The 21,671-nt window shown below is 39.5% G+C and overlaps 1 protein-coding gene across 1 annotated transcript in view; it reads left to right on the plus strand.

The window, feature by feature from the left end:
* Positions 1-21,364, plus strand: part of LOC128030206 (meprin A subunit beta) — a 38,636-nt gene extending 17,272 nt beyond the window's left edge. The window contains exons 10-14 of the mRNA XM_052617678.1: positions 13,345-13,569; positions 15,546-15,992; positions 16,128-16,301; positions 16,450-16,558; positions 20,292-21,364. Coding sequence (XP_052473638.1) covers positions 13,345-13,569; positions 15,546-15,992; positions 16,128-16,301; positions 16,450-16,558; positions 20,292-20,373 — 1,037 coding nt within the window. The 3' untranslated portion in view covers positions 20,374-21,364. The remainder of the gene's footprint in view (positions 1-13,344; positions 13,570-15,545; positions 15,993-16,127; positions 16,302-16,449; positions 16,559-20,291) is intronic.
* The last annotated feature ends 307 nt before the right edge of the window (positions 21,365-21,671 follow it).

The following is a 21,671-nucleotide window of genomic DNA, read 5'->3' on the forward strand; positions in this document are numbered from 1 at the left end:
GTGTCCAGGCATGTTTTTTTATCAACAGATGCCTCTGCCACGGGCTGGGGTGCCATGTGCAACGGGCATGCTGCGTCAGGCTCCTGGAAAGGACCCCGACTTCAGTGGCATGTCAATTGCCTCGAGTTGCTAGCAGTACGTCTTGCTCTGCACCGCTTCAGGGCCCTGCTGAAGGACAAGCACGTTCTGGTCCGTACGGACAACACTGCGACCATAGCGTACATCAACCGCCAGGGTGGTCTAGGCTCCCGCCGCATGTCGCAACTCGTTCGCCATCTCCTCCTGTGGAGTCACAAGCATCTGAGGTCACTTCATGCCATTCACATTCCGGGCAGGCTCAATCGTGCAGCCGACGAGCTCTCACGGCAGCAGTCTCACCCCGGGGAATGGAGACTCCACCCCCAGTCAGTTCAGCTGATTTGGGAACACTTCGGAGACGCTCAGGTAGACCTGTTTGCCTCTCCAGAAAATTCCCTCTTCTAGTTGTTTTACTCCCTGACCGAGGGCACCCTCGGCATGGACGCTCTGGCACACAGCTGGCCGCTGGGCCTGCGCAAGTATGCGTTTCCCCCAGTGAGCCTTCTTGCACAGACGTTGTGCAAGATCAGGGAGGACGAGGAGCAGGTCCTCATGGTTGCGCCTTTTTGGCCCAGCCGGACCTGGTTCCCCGAACTTGTACTCCTCGCGACAGGTCCTCCCTGGCCAATTCCTCTGAGGAAGGACCTTCTTTCTCAGAGACGGGGCACCCTCTGGCACCCACGTCCCGATCTGTGGAACCTACATGTGTGGGTTCTGGATGGGTCACGGAAGGTTTAGGTACCATGTCACCACAGGTGGTAGCTACCATCACTTCAGCTAGAGCCATGTCCACCAGACATGCCTATGCTTTGAAGTGGAACCTCTTCGTCACTTGGTGTTCTTCACGGCGTGAGGACCCCTGGAAATGCCCGATTGGGTCAGTGCTTTCCTTTCTTCAGGAGGGGTTGGAATGAAGGCTGTCTCCTTCCACCCTAAAGGTCTACGTGGCTGCCATTTCGGCTCACCATGACCCTGTTGAAGGTAAGTCTCTTGGGAGGCACGATCTGATCATCAGGTTCCTGAGAGGAGCAAGTAGGCTCAATCCGCCTCGTCCTCAGCAAGTCCCCTCTTGGGACCTCGCAGTGGTTCTATCAGCACTGCTGAGAGCTCCCTTCGAACCCTTGCTCTCAGTAGAGCTAAAGTTTTTATCTTTGAAAACTGTGCTCCTGATGGCTTTGGCTTCGGTGAAGAGGGTCGAGGACCTGCAGGCATTTTCAGTTGACGAAGCGTGCCTGGAATTCGGGGCCGACTAACTCTCACGTTATCTTGAGACCCCGGCCTGGGTACGTGCCCAAAGTTCCCACCACTCCTTTTAGGGATCAGGTGGTGAACTTGCAAGCGCTGCCCCTGGAGGAGGCAGACCCAGCCCTGGCGCTGCTCTGTCCAGTACGTGCGCTCCGCACTTATGTGGACATAACTCGGTGCCTTAGGACCTCAGACCAGCTCTTTGTCTGTTACGGAGGCCAGCAGAAGGGAAAGGCTGTCTCCAAGCAGAGGTTATCCCACTGGATAGTGGATGCTATTGTCCTGGCTTATCAGGCTCGAGACCTGCCATGCCCCCTAGGGGTGAGAGCTCACTCAACTAGGAGCGTAGCTTCCTCCTGGGCGCTGGTTCATGGCGCCTCGCTAGCAGACATCTGTAGAGCTGCGGGCTGGGCAACACCTAACACATTCGCGAGATTTTATTATCTCCATGTAGAGTCCGTGTCCTCCCGAGTACTCGCCCCTTCAGGCCAGTAAGGACCTGCTCGGTGTCAATCCGCTTGCTGCGCCATTCCACTCCGCGGACTGGATGCGTGCGCTATTCCCCTCAGGTGAGTTCCTCAGTCAGAACCCTGGGTTTCTCCAGCACTGTTGATGTCCAACACTTGCATACATGCCCCTTGGTCAGCAGTGGCGGCTCCAGACAATTTTGATTGGGGGGGCAATGGGGGGTCCTGGTCTTTTCAAGGGGGGTCTCATGAAAACCAACAAAAAATACAGTAGACATGGCTAATAACTGCATATTACTGCTACTAAACAACAAAAACACCTTTGCAATGTAAACAAATGACAGGCTACATTTGTTATTCATATCCTTCACACTGCACTTTCATGTCATTTTTATTGACATTGATATTTTTACATTTATTTCCAGATAGATATTTTTGAGTTTACAGGCTAAAGTGATCTTGCTGTTGTAAACACTGTTCCTATTGTAGAAAAAATATTTGCATCACATTTAAAATATAATTATATTTTAATTCATTTCTGAATTGTTTTTATTTTTATAATGATAATTCAGAGAATGAGAAAATCTGAATAAGCCTTACCAGTGTTGTGATAATTATTTTTAAGTGTTAAAAATAAATAAGTACTGTAATATAATAAAAGTTTATTCAAATAATAAAAAAGACCAGACCCCTCGATGTCTGTGAAACTTTCCTCCCTCAAACAGCACGCTAGTGTTACTTCTACACTACAGGCTACACACAGCAATATAAACAACGTATCTGCATGTTCTCACATCACATCGTTCTTGTAAAATAATAATAAGTAAATAAACATCAAAATCACTTCGCTGAGAATGAAACACCACTTACCAGCTGCCACGATGTTGAAAATATCCTCTAGCAATTAAAAAATGCGCGTGCAGCATGAGGAATCTTCCCGGTTGGATGAGGTCGTAGTCAGGTGAACGGTCATCATGTTGGTCATTTTATTTACGGCTAAATTATTATTAATAAATTGTACTAATATTATGATTGGGCGTGGGCAGGCATTCACAAATGTTTATGTTATTACAAAAAAAATTTGAGGAAATTTTGCTTTGACAAAAGGGCACTAAAGGGTCAAAGGAGCAGGTGCTCAAGTGAACCGGTTCTTTCGGACAATTCGATCAAATAAACCAGCTGAAAAAAAAAAATGGTTCACCGATTCTTTTGCGCTCGATGTAATGCCGTCATTGGCGATGATTGCCCTTCATTCAAGCCTTTGGTTTACCCGCGCTTAATAACATTAGCACAGAATCAGTTCAGAATCAATCACCAAAAGAATCAGTTCGGTTCAGATGCGCTCTGTGTCAGTCTGCTTCACGCTGAATCACGCATGCGCAGTTATCATCAGCTCATCGGTTCTCGAATCAGAAACGGTTCTCGGTTCAGTGTATGAATAAATATCGAAATAATTATTTATTATTGTTCTGCGTAGTTTGAAGAGAAACATTTTTGGATCTTTATCCCGAATATATATATTTTTAATCAGGAAGAGGCTGGGGGGTCAAATGGGGGGTCAAGGCATTTTTTGGCAGGGTCTTGAGACCCCCCAAGACCCCCCCTGGCGCCGCCGGTGTTGGTCAGCCATGTGTGGGACTAGGTGCCTCCATGTGTCGTGATTCCCCTTCTGGGTAATCCCACGTGTGTATGTCCACAGTAAGTCTCTCCGCAGCATGTGTCTTTCCCTTGGCAAGCCTCTTGCCAGCTCTGTCATTGAAACTTCCACCCTGCGGGCTGGGTACCTCAGAGTTCTTATGTATCACCACCTTTGTAGATACCTGCTTTATGTAAGTCCTCCCATGTGCAGGCAGCCTGCTGGCATATGTCCAGCTGGAATATGCTACCCAGTGTATTCTGTGCGAGCTATAGGCCCTCACTCGTGCTGGCCTCACGACAGGGTGCTATCACTCACACGGGTCGCTTGAAGACAGCCATGTGGCGTTTTGTAAGGGACCCCATTCGTAACGTCGAACGTGACCGATTGAAAGGAAACGTCTTGGTTACGTATGTAACCCTTGTTCCCTGAAGGAGGGAACGGAGACGTAACGTCACCTTGCCACATCGCTGTTCCGCTTATTGGCCGTGTCACTGGCTCGGCTCCTCAGCGAAGACTTTAATGCGAGTTGCTCGCGTTGCTCCTTATATACCCGCTCTGCGGGGCGGAGCTCGCGATGCAAATTCCGCAGACCAAGGTACTTTGTACTTTGTGTACCATTGGCTCGTTTTGTACCACTCGAAGGTGATTGGGCTCTCGGGCGAGATCCCATTCGTAACGTCTCCATTCCCTCCTTCAGGGAACGAGGGTTACATACGTAACCAAGATGTTTTTTCTCCTGTTTTATTCAAGCATATTCACTGTGTACTGAACTATCTTGTGCTGTTAGGTTTAAATCTCCGAGAAGGAGACATCATGGTGGTGAGTTCTGTTCCAAGACATTCTATGATTAAAGTATTGGATAATTCAGAAATCAGCATGTATAGTCCTCCCAGGATACTTAAAACAATCTGCTTTCAAGCCAAATCAAAGGAGCAACATTCTTGGGAATCAGTTCAAGTGGAATATTCCTGTCCCCTTTGAAATGAGTGTGAATCTCAGTAAGAAAACTTGGATTTTCATGTCATGTCAAGTTTTAAATAGCATTTAAATTTACTTTCACGTCTTCCATGTTTGTAGGTTTGAACTATAAAGGAGTCATTTTGAGAGCCCTTGAGCAATTCAGACTGAAATCATGTATTGACTTTAAGGCCAGAACAGCAGAAGACATTTCTTACATCTCTGTGGAGAGTCTTGATGGGTACAGTATGGTTTGTAATCCAAATATAGACTGACATATACAAATATAGAGATTTTTTTTTTTTTTTGCATAATACAATCTGTATAAAAGTGTCTGCCTTTATGTTGGACTAATAGATTAAAAAAATCTTTTATACCAGTTGTCATGGGTCTTTTAAAATATTATAAAGTGAAAGTAACATACAGCCAAGTAGGGTGACCCATACTCAGAATTCATGCTCTGCATTTAACCCATCCAAAGTGCGCACACACACATCAGTAAACACACACTCAGAGCAGTGGGCAGCCATTTATGACGCGGTGTCCAGGGAGCAGTTGGGGGTTTGGTGCCTTGTTCAAGGGCACCTCAGTCGTGGTATCGCTGGCCCGAGACTTGAACCAACAAACTTAGGGTTAGGAGTCAAACTCTCTAACCATTAAGCCACAACTTCCCCTTTTATAGAAATTATCCATGAAAAGCATTGTTTTTTTTTTTTTTTGATGTCTCTAAAACAAATTTCCTCCTTGGGGAAGATAAAGTTGACTGTGACGTACATTCTTCTTCTTCTTCTTCTTTTGAGACTAAATTTTTAAAATGTATCTCCTAACCCTAACCCTAGAACCAGCAAAAACTTTCAGACTAGTCTGAGTCGAGTTGCTATATATTTTCTAACTGATCCAACGTACTGTTTTCATAAACCAGACTATCAAAGCCACCTAAAGACTTTCAATAAGACTTTCAACATGCTAGTCACTTGCTAATCATGCTAGGAACATGCTAGTCACTGGCTAATCATGTTGGAAACATGCTAGCGACATGCTAGTCACGTTCTTATCATGCTGTAAACATACTAGCAACATGCTAGTCACTAGGGCTGCAGTACTCGAGTCCGGTCCGGATTTTATCGCCTCGGACATGTCTCAGACTCGTTGCGTTTGCACTCGACTTGTCTCGGACTTGGCCATTGGTCTCGCCAAATGTTCTCGTTGGTCTCGACTGAGTCCAGCAAAAAAAAATAATAATAATAAATGAAAAACCTTCTCCTTCAAAACAAAACCACATTTGCATGTCGCGACTGAAACCGTGTGGAAAACGCTAGTTGGAGCTAAACTTTTTCAGGACATTTTCCCTCAAGGATCTAGTTTGGAGACCCCTGTCCAACAGAGCTGTTACTTTGCACATGCTTTTTGATCATTGCAAATAATAATGTAAAATTATTTTCTTAGAATAGGAGATATGCTGTCTCTCACATAACATACATTATCAGTAGTTAAGTATGTGGTCTTGAAGAGGATCCTTTTTTCTCTAATTTGGACTCGGTTTTGACTTGGATTTGAACCTCTTTGGACTTGGTCTTGACTCGGTTTTGACTAGTCCTGGACTTGGACTTGACTTGGACTCAACAAAGCTGGTCTTGACTACAGCTCTATTAGTCACTTACTAATCATGCTAATTACATTATAGTCACTTGTTGATAGGGCTGGGTAAAAAAAAATAGATTTTTCGATCGATCGTTTTTTAAAATGTGGTCGAATTCAAAAAATTGAATGTGGAATTCAAAAAATTCAATTCTCAAGGGCCACGAATCTATTTTTTTTTTCTCTTTTGTATGATTACACTAAAAACTGCTGGGTTGAAAACAACCCAATTTCGGTTATTTTGGCAACCCAGTGCTGGGTCAAAAAGGGACGAACCCAACGCTGGGTTATTTTAACCCAACCAGTTGGGTTGTTACATGTTGGGTTGTTACACGAATAAATATTTTTAATATTCTCTTAATTTGTGTCCTCCATTGCTAGTCTGGGAGACCAGTATTTTGTTTTGAACATACATGTTTGCTATCATATAATTTAAGATTTATTCATATATAAATATCGGAATGGATTACTTCTACTATAACTTTGTATTCATGAGGCTTGAAAATACTGATTATCTAGACTATAAATGGATTAACAAAATTAGGAGAAAATTTAAAATATATTCATTTGTGTTGTAAAGACGGACATAAGTCTTACAGGTTTGGAATGACATGAGGGCAAGTAAATGATTTTTTTGTGTGAACTATTCCTTTAAGAGGGAAGACCAGGAAATGATGACTCTCCAAAACAGACATGAAAACTCCAAAGTTCATTTAAGCTCTGCAATGAACAACACAGACATCAATGGTTTTAATGAAATGAGCACGTAATCACACTGTTGTTGCACCAAAATGTGAAGTAAACAGACAGAAGACAACAGAAACATTTATTTTCTAAAAATAACTTGCATAAATCTCAAAAGAAAGATGCTCTCCCATGTCTCTGGCTTTTAACATCTACAAAAACAAAAAACAAACATTATTTTACTCTTAGTAAAAAAAAAACTATAACTGATAACATGAAATTATGAAGTTTACTTGCATTAAACTGTCTTTCCCTGTCTTCTGAAGAAGCTGAGGAAACCACCTCCTCCTCCTCACACAAGCAGACTTGTGTGTCATTAACTCCAGTTAGTTTGAGTTCTGCAAAGAAAAACGGGACATCAATGGTTTCAATAAAATATGACCATATAATCACACTGTTGTTGTAACAAAATGTGAAATAAAAAGGCAGGACACAACAGAAACATTAATTTTCTAAAAAAATAACTGCGAAAAATAAATATTTGTACTATATTTATATTCATTGAGTTGAATCGAGAATCAAGTATAGAAAATCTAATCGAGAATCATAATCGAAAATCTAATCGAAATCTAATCGATTTGAGAGCTTGTGAATCAAAATAATATCGATCTGGAACATCTGAATCGATACCCAGCCCTACTTGTTAATCATACTAGGAACATGCTAGTGTTTTGCTAGTCATGCTAGACACATGATAGTCACTTATTAAACATCCTAGCAACATGCTAGTCACGTGATAATCATGCTGGAAACATGCTAGCGACATGCTAGTCACTTGCTAAGCATGCTGGAAACATGCTAGCAACATGCTAGTAACTGGATAATCATGCTAATGACATACTAGTCACTTGCAAGTCATGTTGGCAACATGCTAGTCACTTGCTAATCATGCTATCAACACGTTAGTCACTTCCTAATCATGTTAACAAAATGTGCATGCGCACACACACACCACTCACACACAGAGATCTGAGATCACGCAGTGCAAAAAGTAACATTCAGAAGCTCATAAACTTGTTAGTGTTGTCACGCGACTTTTATTAATCAATACTGAATTGATACTATGGGGCGCCGTTTGTAAAATAAATTGTGTAAGAAAAACTGGTCCAATTTGGTCAGATTTAACTATAAAACAAATACATTTGTGCAAGATTAACATTTTTTTCTGTATTACCATATTACAATAAAGTAATTAAAGGTAAATCTAAATGTTTTATCTAAATCTAAATCTTAATTTAAATCTAAACGTTAAATCTATGTTAAAGGGATAGTTCACCCAAATAGCAAAATTATGTCATTAATAGCTTACCCTCATGTTGTTCCAAACCCATAAGACCTCTGTTTATGTTTGGAACACATTTTAAGATATTTTAGATTTAGTCCGAGAGCTCTCAGTCCCTCCACTGAAAGTGTGTGTATGGTATACTGTCCATGTCCAGAAAGGTAAGAAAAACATCATCAAAGTAGTCCATGTGACATTAGAATGTCAGTTGGAATTTTTTGAAGCATCAAAAATACATTTTGGTCTAAAAATAGCTAAAACTACGACTTTATTCAGCATTGTCGTCTCTTCCGTGTCTGTTGTGAGAGAGTTCAAAACAAAGCAGTTTGTGATATCCCTCTGATGTCATGTGATGTCAAACAACGTCTGCAAGATTTAATAGTTAATTCAGATTTCTCTTGGCACAGCGATTAGAAGACTTACAGGTTGCTCAGTTTGAGTCTGCGCAGTACGCTCATAGACAGTATAAAAGAAATGGACACAGCGACCCCATTGGATTCAACGGAGACAAGTGAAGTCAATTAGAAGCACACACTTCCTGGGGGTCGGGCGTACTTCGCAGACACAAACTGAGCTTGATGACGTAGATGTCATGTGAGCAACCTGTAAGTCTTGTAATCGCTGTACCTGAATCACCCACCGAATCTGCCAGAGAAGGCGAGCTTGAACAGGAGCACATTTTGGTATTCTGTATTCTGATTAATTATCTCGCTTGACTTTATAACTCCACATCCCCCTGATAGCCTCATAGACAATAAAAGATTGCCTGCGAGCTTCTCCTCCTGTCCATACGGTAATTTTTCTACTGTGCGACGGAGAGTCGCTAGCTATGACGCAATCGTTAGACTATTTTTTACAAAAACTGCTTCTACGGGACCATAACGTATGATACAAGGTAATGGAGCCTTTTATACATTTTCGTGTTTCTTTAGAAATAATTAATGGACAAAAGGAGTCTTTAAACACCTCAGATGTAAAGTTATTCGCTGTCAAAGAAACGCCAAAATGACTGGGAGTCAATGGAATGCTAAAAGCAGGTGGGGGTCCGCTAGCCAATGGCGGTGCCCAGGGGTGCTTCAAAAAAATATGAAACCCTGCCCCCCTGAGTAAGCTAGACTCCCAGGAAGTGCGTGCTTAGGCTAGGTGCACAAGATGGCGCCGGTGAACTTCAGCGATGCGAGTGTGTACATACTTACTTCCGGTCTTGCCATGCTCGCATTTACTGTAAGGGAAACTTACATATGAAACTTGGCTAGATGTATATAATCAATGATTTTTTTAATTTAACAGAGGATAGTGGTATAGACATGGGAAAACACCCTCCCTGCGTTTTTGCATACCTCTGTGTGGAAATTCATCAAGATACAATGCGGACATTTGCTTTATTCTTTGTCGATGTCAGGTTAATCAGTCCACAGGGATTTCTTCTTTCAAACACAAACCAGTCAAATATGCAATACTTTTCATTTTAGAAGAGCTGGTATTGATCTGACTGTTATGTAAGATCAAGGTTTCTGACTGTCAAACGAGACGCACAAATATTTCTGATAAAGCATGTTTTATTAACTTGATTTGATAACATAATTTGTAACTGTACAATTAAACGTAATGTAATTATGGTATCTGCATTAATCAAAAGATCGCTGTTTGCATTCATGTGTGTTTTTATCAATGTTTATTTGTTTTGTGGAAGATCTGCAGCATAAATCATCTATGAGCGGCGCATGTTGTTATTCTTTTGCATTAATTATCAGATAAAACAGATATTAAAATTAATCATGTATTAGTTAACTGTGTAAAATAATAAAATATGTTGTGAAAGTAATGATGAAACAGACTGATGTATTGTGTACAATTGAGAAATGGATAATTATGAAGATAAATCGCAGCCCACGTCTCACGAGGTAAATATTTCATTTAAAAAAAAAAATCAGTGTAATACAAAAATTTCTGAGAAATAAGTAATTTGTAAATTTACATAATTGTTAAGAAACAAATAGATTATGTAGCTTTGTATACACACCATGAGTTTCATTTCATGAATAGTAGGGAACATAGTGTATTTAATTCATTCACCAGACCCAAACATACACAGTTTCAAATCCACTGGCTCAGTTTACATTTATAGTATAGTAATAATAGCAGTGTATATCTTATTTGCATTTGAAATGATATTATAAATCATGTTAACATATTGAAGGTAATATTTGGATTTCTCTGGTTCTCTGCATTGACGTTTAGCACAACCAGAAGTATCTTTGCACACACTCGCAAGATCGGAAATCCAAGATGGTGGAGATATGCAACTAGCCTATTGACTTCACTTGTCTCCGTTGAATCCAATGGGGTCACTGTGTCCATTTCTTTTACTGTCTATGGTATTGACCCGAGCACAGTTTTAGACCACGTATGCTTTGATCTGAAGCGCCTATAGTATGTGCAGCATTCCTGCTGTTTGCTTAGTTTTGTTTGAGAAGAACAGAGCTCTATGGTAAACAGTAGCTATTTTGAAGAATAGAACATTTAGATAAAAAGATAATTTTTTGTGGATTCTAACATAATAATTATTTTATTTGTGTTAATTCATAGTTTTTGTGATATTTTGTTTTATCATGTAGACTATTTATTTTAATAGGTAGTGTTGTAACAACCTTTATTCGCCTTACCTGTATGTAATATGAATGTGTTCTCTTGTTTTTCAGGTGTTGGTCATATGTTGGTCACAGTTTTGCAGGAGCTCAGACTCTTTCCATTGGAATTGGTTGTGGATCAAAAGCCTATGTTGAGCATGAGTTTCTCCATGCACTGGGATTTTTGCATGAGCAGTCAAGATATGACAGAGATGATTATGTGACCATCAACTTCACAAACATCATTACAAGTCATTTGATTTATTTACTAGCCCTGATGCTGAACTGTCCATTTAACTAAAAGTAAATAAGCCATTCCTTATGAACAACTACATCGATAATTCAATCAGTTTATTTATTTTTAGGGTATGCAAACAGTTTCAGTAAATTCAGTGAGAATCTGACCACCACCCAAGACACCCCGTATGACTACTTCTCTTTAATGCATTTGGATAAAAATGCCTTCAGCAACGGTAAAGGATACACAATCATTACCAAGCGTCCTGAGTTCCAAGATGTGATTGGTCAACGCCTGGACATGAGTGAATACGATGTGATTGAACTCAACAAACTCTATAAATGCAGTGAGTATTTTTCAAATTTATTTTATTTTCATTTATTTTTTTAATCTATATTATGTGAAATATACTGTAACTCTGGGCTTTTGGTTTGATTGTTGAATATATCAGTAGGACTTGTGTCTGTTGTATAAAGACCGATAACAATTGTAATGAATTGCCATGTAAAAAAAATAAAAAATAAATTGTGTTTTTTATGCCAGAGCCCAATCACCCTGTCAGTCTATTGTGTGATAATGACCTACTGACTTTAAGGGTCTGATTTTGCCTCAAACATGTTTCTTTGCATTACAGATTCATCCATCTCTTTCCTTGATCACTGTAGTTTTGAAGATGAATCTCTGTGTCAGATGAGCGTCTGTTCTGCTGCTGATTATGGCTGGCAGACAGTAAAGTCAGTGAGTGGGATCAATGTGACTGACCACACAAACTTGGGGAAAGAACAAAATGGTGAGATCTATTACAGTCAGTCTACAAATAGTCTGTGAATAAATATATATATATATATATATATATATATATACACAGTTTTGTTCAAAATAATAGCAGTACAATGTGACTAACCAGAATAATCAAGGTTTTTAGTATATTTTTTATTGCTACGTGGCAAACAAGTTACCAGTAGGTTTGTAATATTTAGTTGTAGGTAATATTTAGGTAATATTTAGTTGTACGACCACAGTTTTTTAAAACTGCTTGACATCTGTGTGGCATGGAGTCAACCAACTTGTGGCACCTCTCAGCTGTTATTCCACTCCATGATTCTTTAACAACATTCCACAATTAATTCACATTTCTTGGTTTTGCTTCAGAAACAGCATTTTTGATATCACCCCACAAGTTCTCAATTGGATTAAGGTCTGGAGATTGGGCTGGCCACTCCATAACATTAATTTTGTTGGTTTGGAACCAAGACTTTGCCCGTTTACTAGTGTGTTTTGGGTCATTGTCTTGTTGAAACAACCATTTCAAGGGCATGTCCTCTTCAGCATAGGGCAACATGACCTCTTCAAGTATTTTAACATATGCAAACTGATCCATGATCCCTGGTATGCGATAAATAGGCCCAACACCATAGTAGGAGAAACATGCCCATATCATGATGCTTGCACCTCCATGCTTCACTGTCTTCACTGTGTACTGTGGCTTGAATTCAGAGTTTGGGGGTCGTCTCACAAACTGCCTGTGGCCCTTGGACCCAAAAAGAACAATTTTACTCTCATCAGTCCACAAAATGTTCCTCCATTTCTCTTTAGGCCAGTTGATGTGTTCTTTGGCAAATTGTAACCTCTTCTGCACATGCCTTTTTTTTAACAGAGGGACTTTGCGGGGGATTCTTGAAAATAGATTAGCTTCACACAGACGTCTTCTAACTGTCACAGTACTTACAGGTAACTCCAGACTGTCTTTGATCATCCTGGAGGTGATCATTGGCTGAGCCTTTGCCATTCTGGTTATTCTTCTATCCATTTTGATGGTTGTCTTCCGTTTTCTTCCACGTCTCTCTGGTTTTGCTCTCCATTTTAAGGCATTGGAGATCATTTTAGCTGAACAGCCTATCATTTTTTGCACCTCTTTATAGGTTTTCCCCTCTCTAATCAACTTTTTAATCAAAGTACGCTGTTCTTCTGAACAATGTCTTGAACGACCCATTTTCCTCAGCTTTCAAATGCATGTTCAACAAGTGTTGGCTTCATCCTTAAATAGGGGCCACCTGATTCACACCTGTTTCTTCACAAAATTGATGACCTCAGTGATTGAATGCCACACTGCTATTTTTTTGAACACACCCCTTTCAACTAATTCAACTAATTGCCCAATTGCACAGCCTTAAGAGCGTGCATATCATGAATGCTGGGTCTCATTTGTTTTCTGAGAATCTACTGAACCTACTGGTAACTTGTTTGCCACGTAGCAATAAAAAAATATACGAAAAACCTTGATTATTCTGGTTAGTCACATTGTACTGCTATTATTTTGAACAATACTGTATATATATATATATATATATATATATATAAAATGTTTTCACAGTGTGTGCTTTTTCACACATCTGTAAACTTATCACCTGAGATAATGTCTGCAGGTGTGTCATTCTTCATGCACTTCAGCACTAAAGATAGAAATGAGGAGGATTCAGCCAGAATGGAGAGCAAGAAAATGACCCCTAAAAGAGACTGCAAAGTCCAGTGCCTGCAGTTCTACTACTATCACAGTGGTAATGTGTCTGACCAGCTCAACATCTGGATCCGAGAATACCAGAATGAAGCAGACAGCATAGGAACTCTCAGACTTATGGATCAGATCATAGGTCTGGTTTTTTTCTTTTTACACATTACAAAGTATATAACCCCGCATTTAAAGGGGTCATATGATGTTGCTAAAAAGAACATTATTTTGTGTATTTGGTGTAATGAAATATGTTTATGCTGTTAAAGGTTCAAAAAACATTATTTTCCACTAGGAATGTTGCATGTTGCAATTAATTGCTCATGCTTTTATCACGGTATTATCACAGTATTGAAATTTAGTTTTAAAAAGTGGTCATAATACAGTACATGAGGTTTAATAACTTTTTTTATTATAGCAAAAATATGATCATTTGAATACTATAAAACAATACAGAAAAATATATAAAGTTAAAAGTTTTACACAGATTAAAGTGCATAAGAACTATAAGGACCATTAGGCATCACTTTACAATAAGATCTCAAAGTTAACCTTAGTTAATGTATTAACATTCACAATAAGTAATAGGTACATTTGCTACAGAAGTTATTCATCTTTGTTAAAAAATACAATTCTTAGTTCATCTTAGCTCATTAAATAACACATTTGCTACTTTTGATTTCAACATGTTGTTTTAAATATTGGAATACCAAAGATTAATGAATGTTCAGAAGAATTTTTCATTGGCAGTTTATGTAACTAATGAATTAACTAATGTTAACTAATGAAGCCCTAATGTAAAGTGTGAAAAGTATTGGGGCTGTGATAAACAATATAGCAAATCCACAAATCTGAATGGCTATTTAAATCTATTAAACACGTTTTAGAAAGTAGGCAGCTGCTTTATTTATGGGGTTTCCCAAGGGCTGCATTTTCTGCAGTTTAGCGCCATCTGCTGTCAGAGAGTAAATGTGCTTTCATTCAGTTCATCTCTCAGATGTTCCCTCATATGATTCTCATGACTGTTTGTTACATCGAAGCCACACATCTTTAAAGCAGCCTACAGTGGTGTTATGCATTTTGTCCAGTTGATGGGAAAATTATTCGTAAAATGCATTGCAAATTCTGAATAATTTTTAATATATAATTATTCACAGTATTTAGAAGTGCCTATGACAACAATATTGTGCATATTCATTACTGTTAAATATTGCATTACCGAATACCGGCACATGTCTATTTTCCACATACTGTACATTGTGGTTTTTCCTCTATGCCCCGCCTTCATGACGCATCGATTTTTACAAAGCTCATCGGTCTGAAAAGCGAGGTGTGCTGTGATTGGCCAGCTATCCAGTGTGTAGTGATTGACCGAATGCCACAAGTGACTGAAATGTTACGCCCCTCACCATAGTGTGACGCTGTGTCCCAGTGATACAAGACAAAACCCATTACAAACAAGCCATTTGTTTCATCCAGTGGTGACATAATTATGGATTATAATTACTTATTCTGTGTTGCGTAGCATCGTGCCGCATAAACATAAAAACCATGTCTGCATTTGTGATTGGAGAAAGTGCTACTCTATACTGCTCAAAACTCGCTTTTGAATCATCAGTGGCAAATCCTTTACAAGCATACTTACAGACTGTGACTCAGAATAGCCGGCATTGTAGTTTTCTCTCCCAAGATCAGGAAAGAGTCTTCCATAAAATGTGCTCCACAAATCTGATTATTTGGGTTGAACTGTTCTGGAGCAGTTTTGTAAATACACTTAACCACTGATTTCTAGTTGTGTCCTCCCTTGGAAGTCCAAACAAAGTTATTTCTTCTTTCTTTGCATTAACATTTGGGCGGCATTATGCAAACTTTCCACATCATGACAGATATGGGGGCCTGTGTACACCAGCTGATTTAGGGGGGCTTGACGAGTCTTAATTTTTATAAAGCATATCTATGTAGGTTTGAGAGTTTAGTCTTTGCCACATTAGGGACCTTATCTATTCACAAACAGCCGGTAACACTCCAAACAGAAAGGAAAATGTGAAATTGCATCATATGACCTTTTTAAGATGCCCCTCAAATATTTAATGTTACTGACAGTTTAATTTCTTACAGAACCCCCTGGGAATTACTGGAAGCTTCATCATGTGCCACTGAATGCAAATAAAACTTTCCAGGTTGTATTTGAAGCCCGTAAAGGAGCTGGAAACTCCAGTGGAGGATTTTCACTGGATGATATCAATATTTCAGAGACCGAGTGTCCCCACACATGGCAGATAAGAGACTTTGAGAAGGTTATGTACAACAGTGTGTCTGGTACTTGGATGTACAGTCCATTGTATTACTCCAGTGAGGGATATCGCTTTCAGGCTCTCTTAATAGTGTATCAGAATTACCTTTCAATATATGTTGGTCTGGTATCTGGTGCATATGATGAACAGTTGCAGTGGCCTTGTTATTGGAGACAAATAACCTTCCAGGTGCTTGACCAGAATCCACACATACAGAAGCGCATGTCCTCTGAGAAAAGCTTCACAACTGACCCTGCTTTAGTTTCTTCCTGTGAGAATCTGATTATTTTTCTCTCATATCATGTTAAATGCTGCATTATTAAATGCTACGTATTAGTTAACTGATAATCAAGGTTATTATTATATTTAGCTTTGAAATGTCTAAAAGCTTATTTTGTCGTAACAGATGGCAGAAATGACTGGGACAATCCCCGAAATAATGGAACTCGAGTTGTCATTGGCAATGAGACTGTATATGTTGGTATGTTTTGGGGATATCAATATGCCATAATGAAAGAAGATCTCCCTAAAAGAGAGTTTATCAAGGGTGGTGACATCATCCTTCTCTTTACCATGCAAGGTAGGTTTTCAGAAGTACCTTCTGAAAGCAATTTTATAAAACACTGTATTAGGAGTAAATTGGGCAAAATAGAAATGGTAAAGAGGATTCAAATGTGCAACTTGCAATCTTTAGAGAATCTTTACAAATCCAGAATACCTTGTTGCAGATATCTCAGTGCTCCGTAAGAATAACACTCTACCCTGCCCTAAAGTGAAAGTGAAGAACATCAAGATTTCATTTGATGCATCTGTCAAGCGGCGACCATGTGCTACAAGGTGAATATTTATTTAACTACTGTTAACACCATCTACACCGGACAATAAGCTGCAGACCCACAGTGCCACACGTGACAGCAGTCTGAAACTGAAAGTTAGAGTGGAGATTATAGACTCGCTGAAGTTAAAGGATTAGTTCACCCTAGAATGAAAATTAGTCCATCTTCTACTCACCCTCGAAGCATCCTAGGTGTATGTGACTTTCTTCTTTCTGAATAATCCAATTAGAATTATATGAAATATTGTCCCGGCACCTCTGGGAAATATAGGAAGTTTGCTTACTTTAGCAAAGGAAAACCAGTCTCCTCTGGGCTTATTTCGAAATCCTCCAACGTTTTTCTTTACAAATCCTTGTTTGTACTTCTAATTTGTGACCAGCGTTTTGTTTAGTTCTCTCTCTGGGCTCGTCAAATTATGACATCCACCTGCAAATCTCCCAGTTCCCCACAGTCAGCAGAATTAAGAAAAAAAAGTGTTTATTACGTTTGTAATCTGGATATTTATCTTACAAAAATGCATGGATTCACTATGGGGGACTTTATTCACCCCCCGGAACCATGTCAGGGAGGTCTTATTACAGATGTGGACAACAAACACCCATTTATCCCCAGTCGAAAGGCTTGTAAGAGCAAGGACAATTTTTTATATGACTTTGGAATATTCTGAAAGAGGAAAGTTACATCTACCTAGGATACTTCAAGGGTGAGTAGAAGATGGATGAATTTTCATTCTGGGGCAACTAACCCTATAAGCTCAAAGTGCACTTTGGCCATAGGTTTTGCAACAGTCTGAACTCGATCCACATACAGCCCAATTATTGTGTCCACCCAGACATAAGATGAAAGTTGAGACAAAAGTGTCCACTAAGTGATATTGTGCACATGTCAAACTCGTCCATCCTCTCTCATCCATGGTCAAGTATATTTTGAAAGCTGTGTTGAAGCAGCTGTGTCCAAGGTGGACTGAAACGGGGAAAATGAAATATAACCAGGCCTGGTGGAGCTTATAGTTGTAGTGAAATCAGGGTTCCCTTTCAGTCAGTCACTTACGACGTTATATCTGAAAGAGACTGACTAAGGGGTCTCGTCAAAAAGAGCCCAATCCCCTTTGAGTGGTAATAAAACAAGTAAATGGTACACCGTGTACCTTGGTCTGTGGAATTTGCATTGTGAGCTCCTTCCCACTCTGTGGATATATATAAGGAGCAGCAAAAAGATGTCAGTGCGGTCGATATATGGCTCCTCGTGATGGCCACGATCGCTGTGTCATGTGTCTGGGCTTTCAGCATGCTGGGACTGCGTTCATGGACGACTCATGTTCTCATTGCGGGGACATGACCATCTAGGCATAAAGATGGAGACTCGATTACCTTAAAAGGTATAGAGTCCCCTTGGCCATACCCCAATCTAGTTCCTCTTCTCATAAGAGGCCTACTTTGGCTGGTGGACAGGGTGATCTGAGGGTTACTGTGTGGTCTTCCCTGACGAGCCAGCCTCCTTGGGCCAATTCCCCATCACAAATGCTGCAGCTATTTTAATTTCCGGGTGAGTTTGCTGGACCTTCTCACCAGATTCCCAACGTCTCATTCGGAGCTCCCGAGTATGACAAAATGTCGACTGCCACATCACAAGGCGGGCTTGAGTCGGGAGATGAGAATTCGGCTACGTTGCCTCCCCTGGGAATGCCAGCATTGCAGAGTCTGATCCCGAGCTGACGGCCATGCTTATCTGGTCAGCTGAGAGCATTGGGCTTGAGTGGAATCCTCCACCCTGCCCCGAACGCTCGAGGCTGGACGATTGGTTACTGGAGGCTGCTCGTGCTGATTGCCAGTACCACCCTCTAATTCCTTTCTTCCAAGAGGTGCACCAGGAAGTGACCAGTTCATGGAAGGTACCTTTAACTAGGGTTGGGTATCGATTGGGCTTTTTAGATACATACCTGCAAACTCAGAAGGACTGAGAAAGGTGACATTTTTAGTAACCCCCCCCCCCCCCCCCAGGAAGAAAATACATTTTATGCATCCTATTCAGTCATTATCTGCCAGCACCATCATTTAACATGCAAATAAGATTGATATATAAAATGGAAGAGAAACGGATAATCGTTGTTGCTGGGTTTCCTATCATTTATGATATGACGTTATTATTTCATACAGAAAAAATTCAAAAGACCAGTTACAAGAGAGAGAGAGAGAGAGAGAGAGAGAGAGAGCCCCGGCCACGCACTCACCTTCACCGTCTTGCTCTCTCTCCCTCGTGCATATTAATCAAAATAATTTTTTTCCCCGACCACATGTGACCAAAACGGTTATAAAAATGCTGTCATTATAAAGGTGTAAAATGTCGTTGATGAAAATAATGACGAAAAGTACTCGTAAACGAAATTAACAGTAATGCAGTGGAGGAGATAACTTAGCCTTGCCAAAATCCTTCAGAGTGACATTGAACTAACATTGTAAGCTAACAACACAATTTGCTGATCTTACTACTGACTAGGCGACACTTCCATTATAACGTTAATGTTTAAACATGTTAACTAACAACAACGTTAGAGAAAACAATTATATTGTTGGCAGATAACAGCACTTACCTCAAAACTAATGTCAGTGTCCAAAGTGTGAATTCATCCGCGGAAAAGCTGCCGCTATCTTGACTATGATTGGCCAAATCACTCTCGTGCAGTAGGTTCTAGAAGTAGGCGTGAATAGAAGCGAATTCATCCGCGGGAAAAGCTGCAGCCAGGGGATTTTCAAAGATGACGCTGCTGTTATCTTGACTGTGATTGACCAAATGACTCGCATCCTGTATCACCAAAGATGTTTGTAAAGAAGACCGCAGTAGGGAAGACCGCAGAAGACCCCCCTCCTCCGTCAAAAAAAAAAAACTCTTCGGATCTACACGATTCACGTGGATGACATTTTCCCATTCAAAACTGCGATTTTCGCTGAAAAGCGACTAGTTTGCAGGTATGAGATACCGGTGCCATATCGAAACTTTTAAAACGGTACTGGTGCCTAAACGGTGCCTGAACCGATACTATAAAAAAAGAGCCACAAAAAACTACGGATAACATGAAAAATATTTCAACTAAATCCATAGCTTTCACACGCTCCTCAGATGCTTTAATTTCCCAAGGTTCCCTTACTCTAAGGCTAATAAATGTATTTCATAATCTGTGTCATTGTTTAATATAAAACCACATATAATGTTTTAACTATATCTCTGTCATTCACTCTGATATATAGTTAAAATGAGTGCTGTCTGTCACTGTCTGTCTTTAATCAGTGCTGTGAATGACTGTATGGGCATTCTTTATAAAGTAGGAACAATGTCAGTTGTGAAGTATAGTACTGTGCAAAAGTCTTAGGCACATTAGTATTTTCACCCCAAAAAAGGTTTATGCCAATTACTTATATCTTTTGCTGTAGTGTGTCAGTAGAAAATATCAGTTTACATTTCCAAACAGTCATTTTGCCATTAATTTTAGTAATAATCTAGTGAGTCTGACAACAGCTTGTGCTCCACACAATGTATACATAAGGTTGCTATGCGGCAAAAATAACAATCAGCTATTGGTGCTGACTAATCAGAAGCCAGGACCACAACTAGCTGTTTTATAATGGTACAATAGAACTTTATATTTCAAACCATACAGCATCAAAATATATGAGATGAAATTGATATTTTCCAGTGCAGCTGACATTGTACTAATATGTATATTTCTCTTGTTTTAGTGATTGTCTGGGCATATTTTTCACTTCCAGTACTTCCTCTCTGATTCTATTGGTGGTTTGCTTCCGTTTGCTGGTAAATTAATCCTGAGATTTTGTATGACTACATGAATTCAATTTAAAAGCAACTGCATCTGTCTTCAGCCTTCTGGTATGTTATACTGTTAAACCTTTATTTGAATTTAATGAGATGCTACAGAATACATCTATGGTTATCTTTAATTAAGCAAAAAAAAAAAAAAAATACACATTTGTCTATTGATTTCCATGATAAACTTTATTGTTAGGTATGGTTGAAATATTGCAGACAATGAATAAACATTATTGGTTGTAAATTGCTATACAAAATGTTAAATGTGCCCAAAATAATTATGTGAATGTCTTGTATGAATCACAAACCAATTTTGCAAGTAATAACCTAATATGACTATATTATTCAAATGTTTAAATGAGTTTGAATGTGGAGAAAATGCTGAAAGGAATTAAATTCTAGCAATCTGTGTGAACCTTAATGAGAGAATCCATACTGTATATTTACATACAGATACTAAACCGTTTTTTTTTCCAATTGATAATCATTTATCATATCATTTAACCATCTGTTGATATTTATTTTTATTATCTGTGCTCTTGTAATGCTTGCAATTGCAGATTAATCTTACGATTATGTGGTATCAAGTGATAGTTGTCTTTGTGAAACCATTTCCATTCTATTTAACATCACATGATGATGCTGTGAAGCGGTAATTTTCTATAGCATTAATTCAACACATGTTGAATTTGTTGTGGTCAGATGAAGTCCAGCTGAGCACTGAAAAAGACGGAACTAAGATTATTCAATAAAACCTGCTCATTCAGATCACTTCATCTCCCTGCTTTCTCTCAACCCTTCCTCCTCCAACTTCTTGGATGATACAAGACAACAAATAATACTTAAATTATTAACTGGATAAAATGCAGTTCTAACTGGTTTGGGGTGTTAACTGGTTTTGGATACCAAACAAAAAATGTCTTCTAACTAAATCCATGTTCTTGTCGTTTCCAGAGTGTTGAAATGATCTAACAATGCATACAAATTTTACAAAGATCAAAGCACCTGCAACCTTTGAATAAGTCCACTGTCTGAGTTTACCATGAAAAGTAGCCTATATGCCCTTGTTTGGCCTGCAAACCACCTGCAAGATTTTAGTGCCATCTAGTGGCGTATGGTGGAGCTGACACATGTCTGCAAGTGGACAAAAGGACAAAAACATTTATGATAGGCAAAAAAATAGTTTTGAACTTGCAAGTGTTTTACCTGGTTTTACTCTGGTGCAGATTAATCTAGCATTAAACAGTTCATGAAGGCATAAAACACCTACATTACAAACAACAGCATGAAAA

This window comes from Carassius gibelio, chromosome A16 (assembly GCF_023724105.1).
Source record: "Carassius gibelio isolate Cgi1373 ecotype wild population from Czech Republic chromosome A16, carGib1.2-hapl.c, whole genome shotgun sequence".
Lineage (NCBI taxonomy): Eukaryota > Metazoa > Chordata > Actinopteri > Cypriniformes > Cyprinidae > Carassius > Carassius gibelio.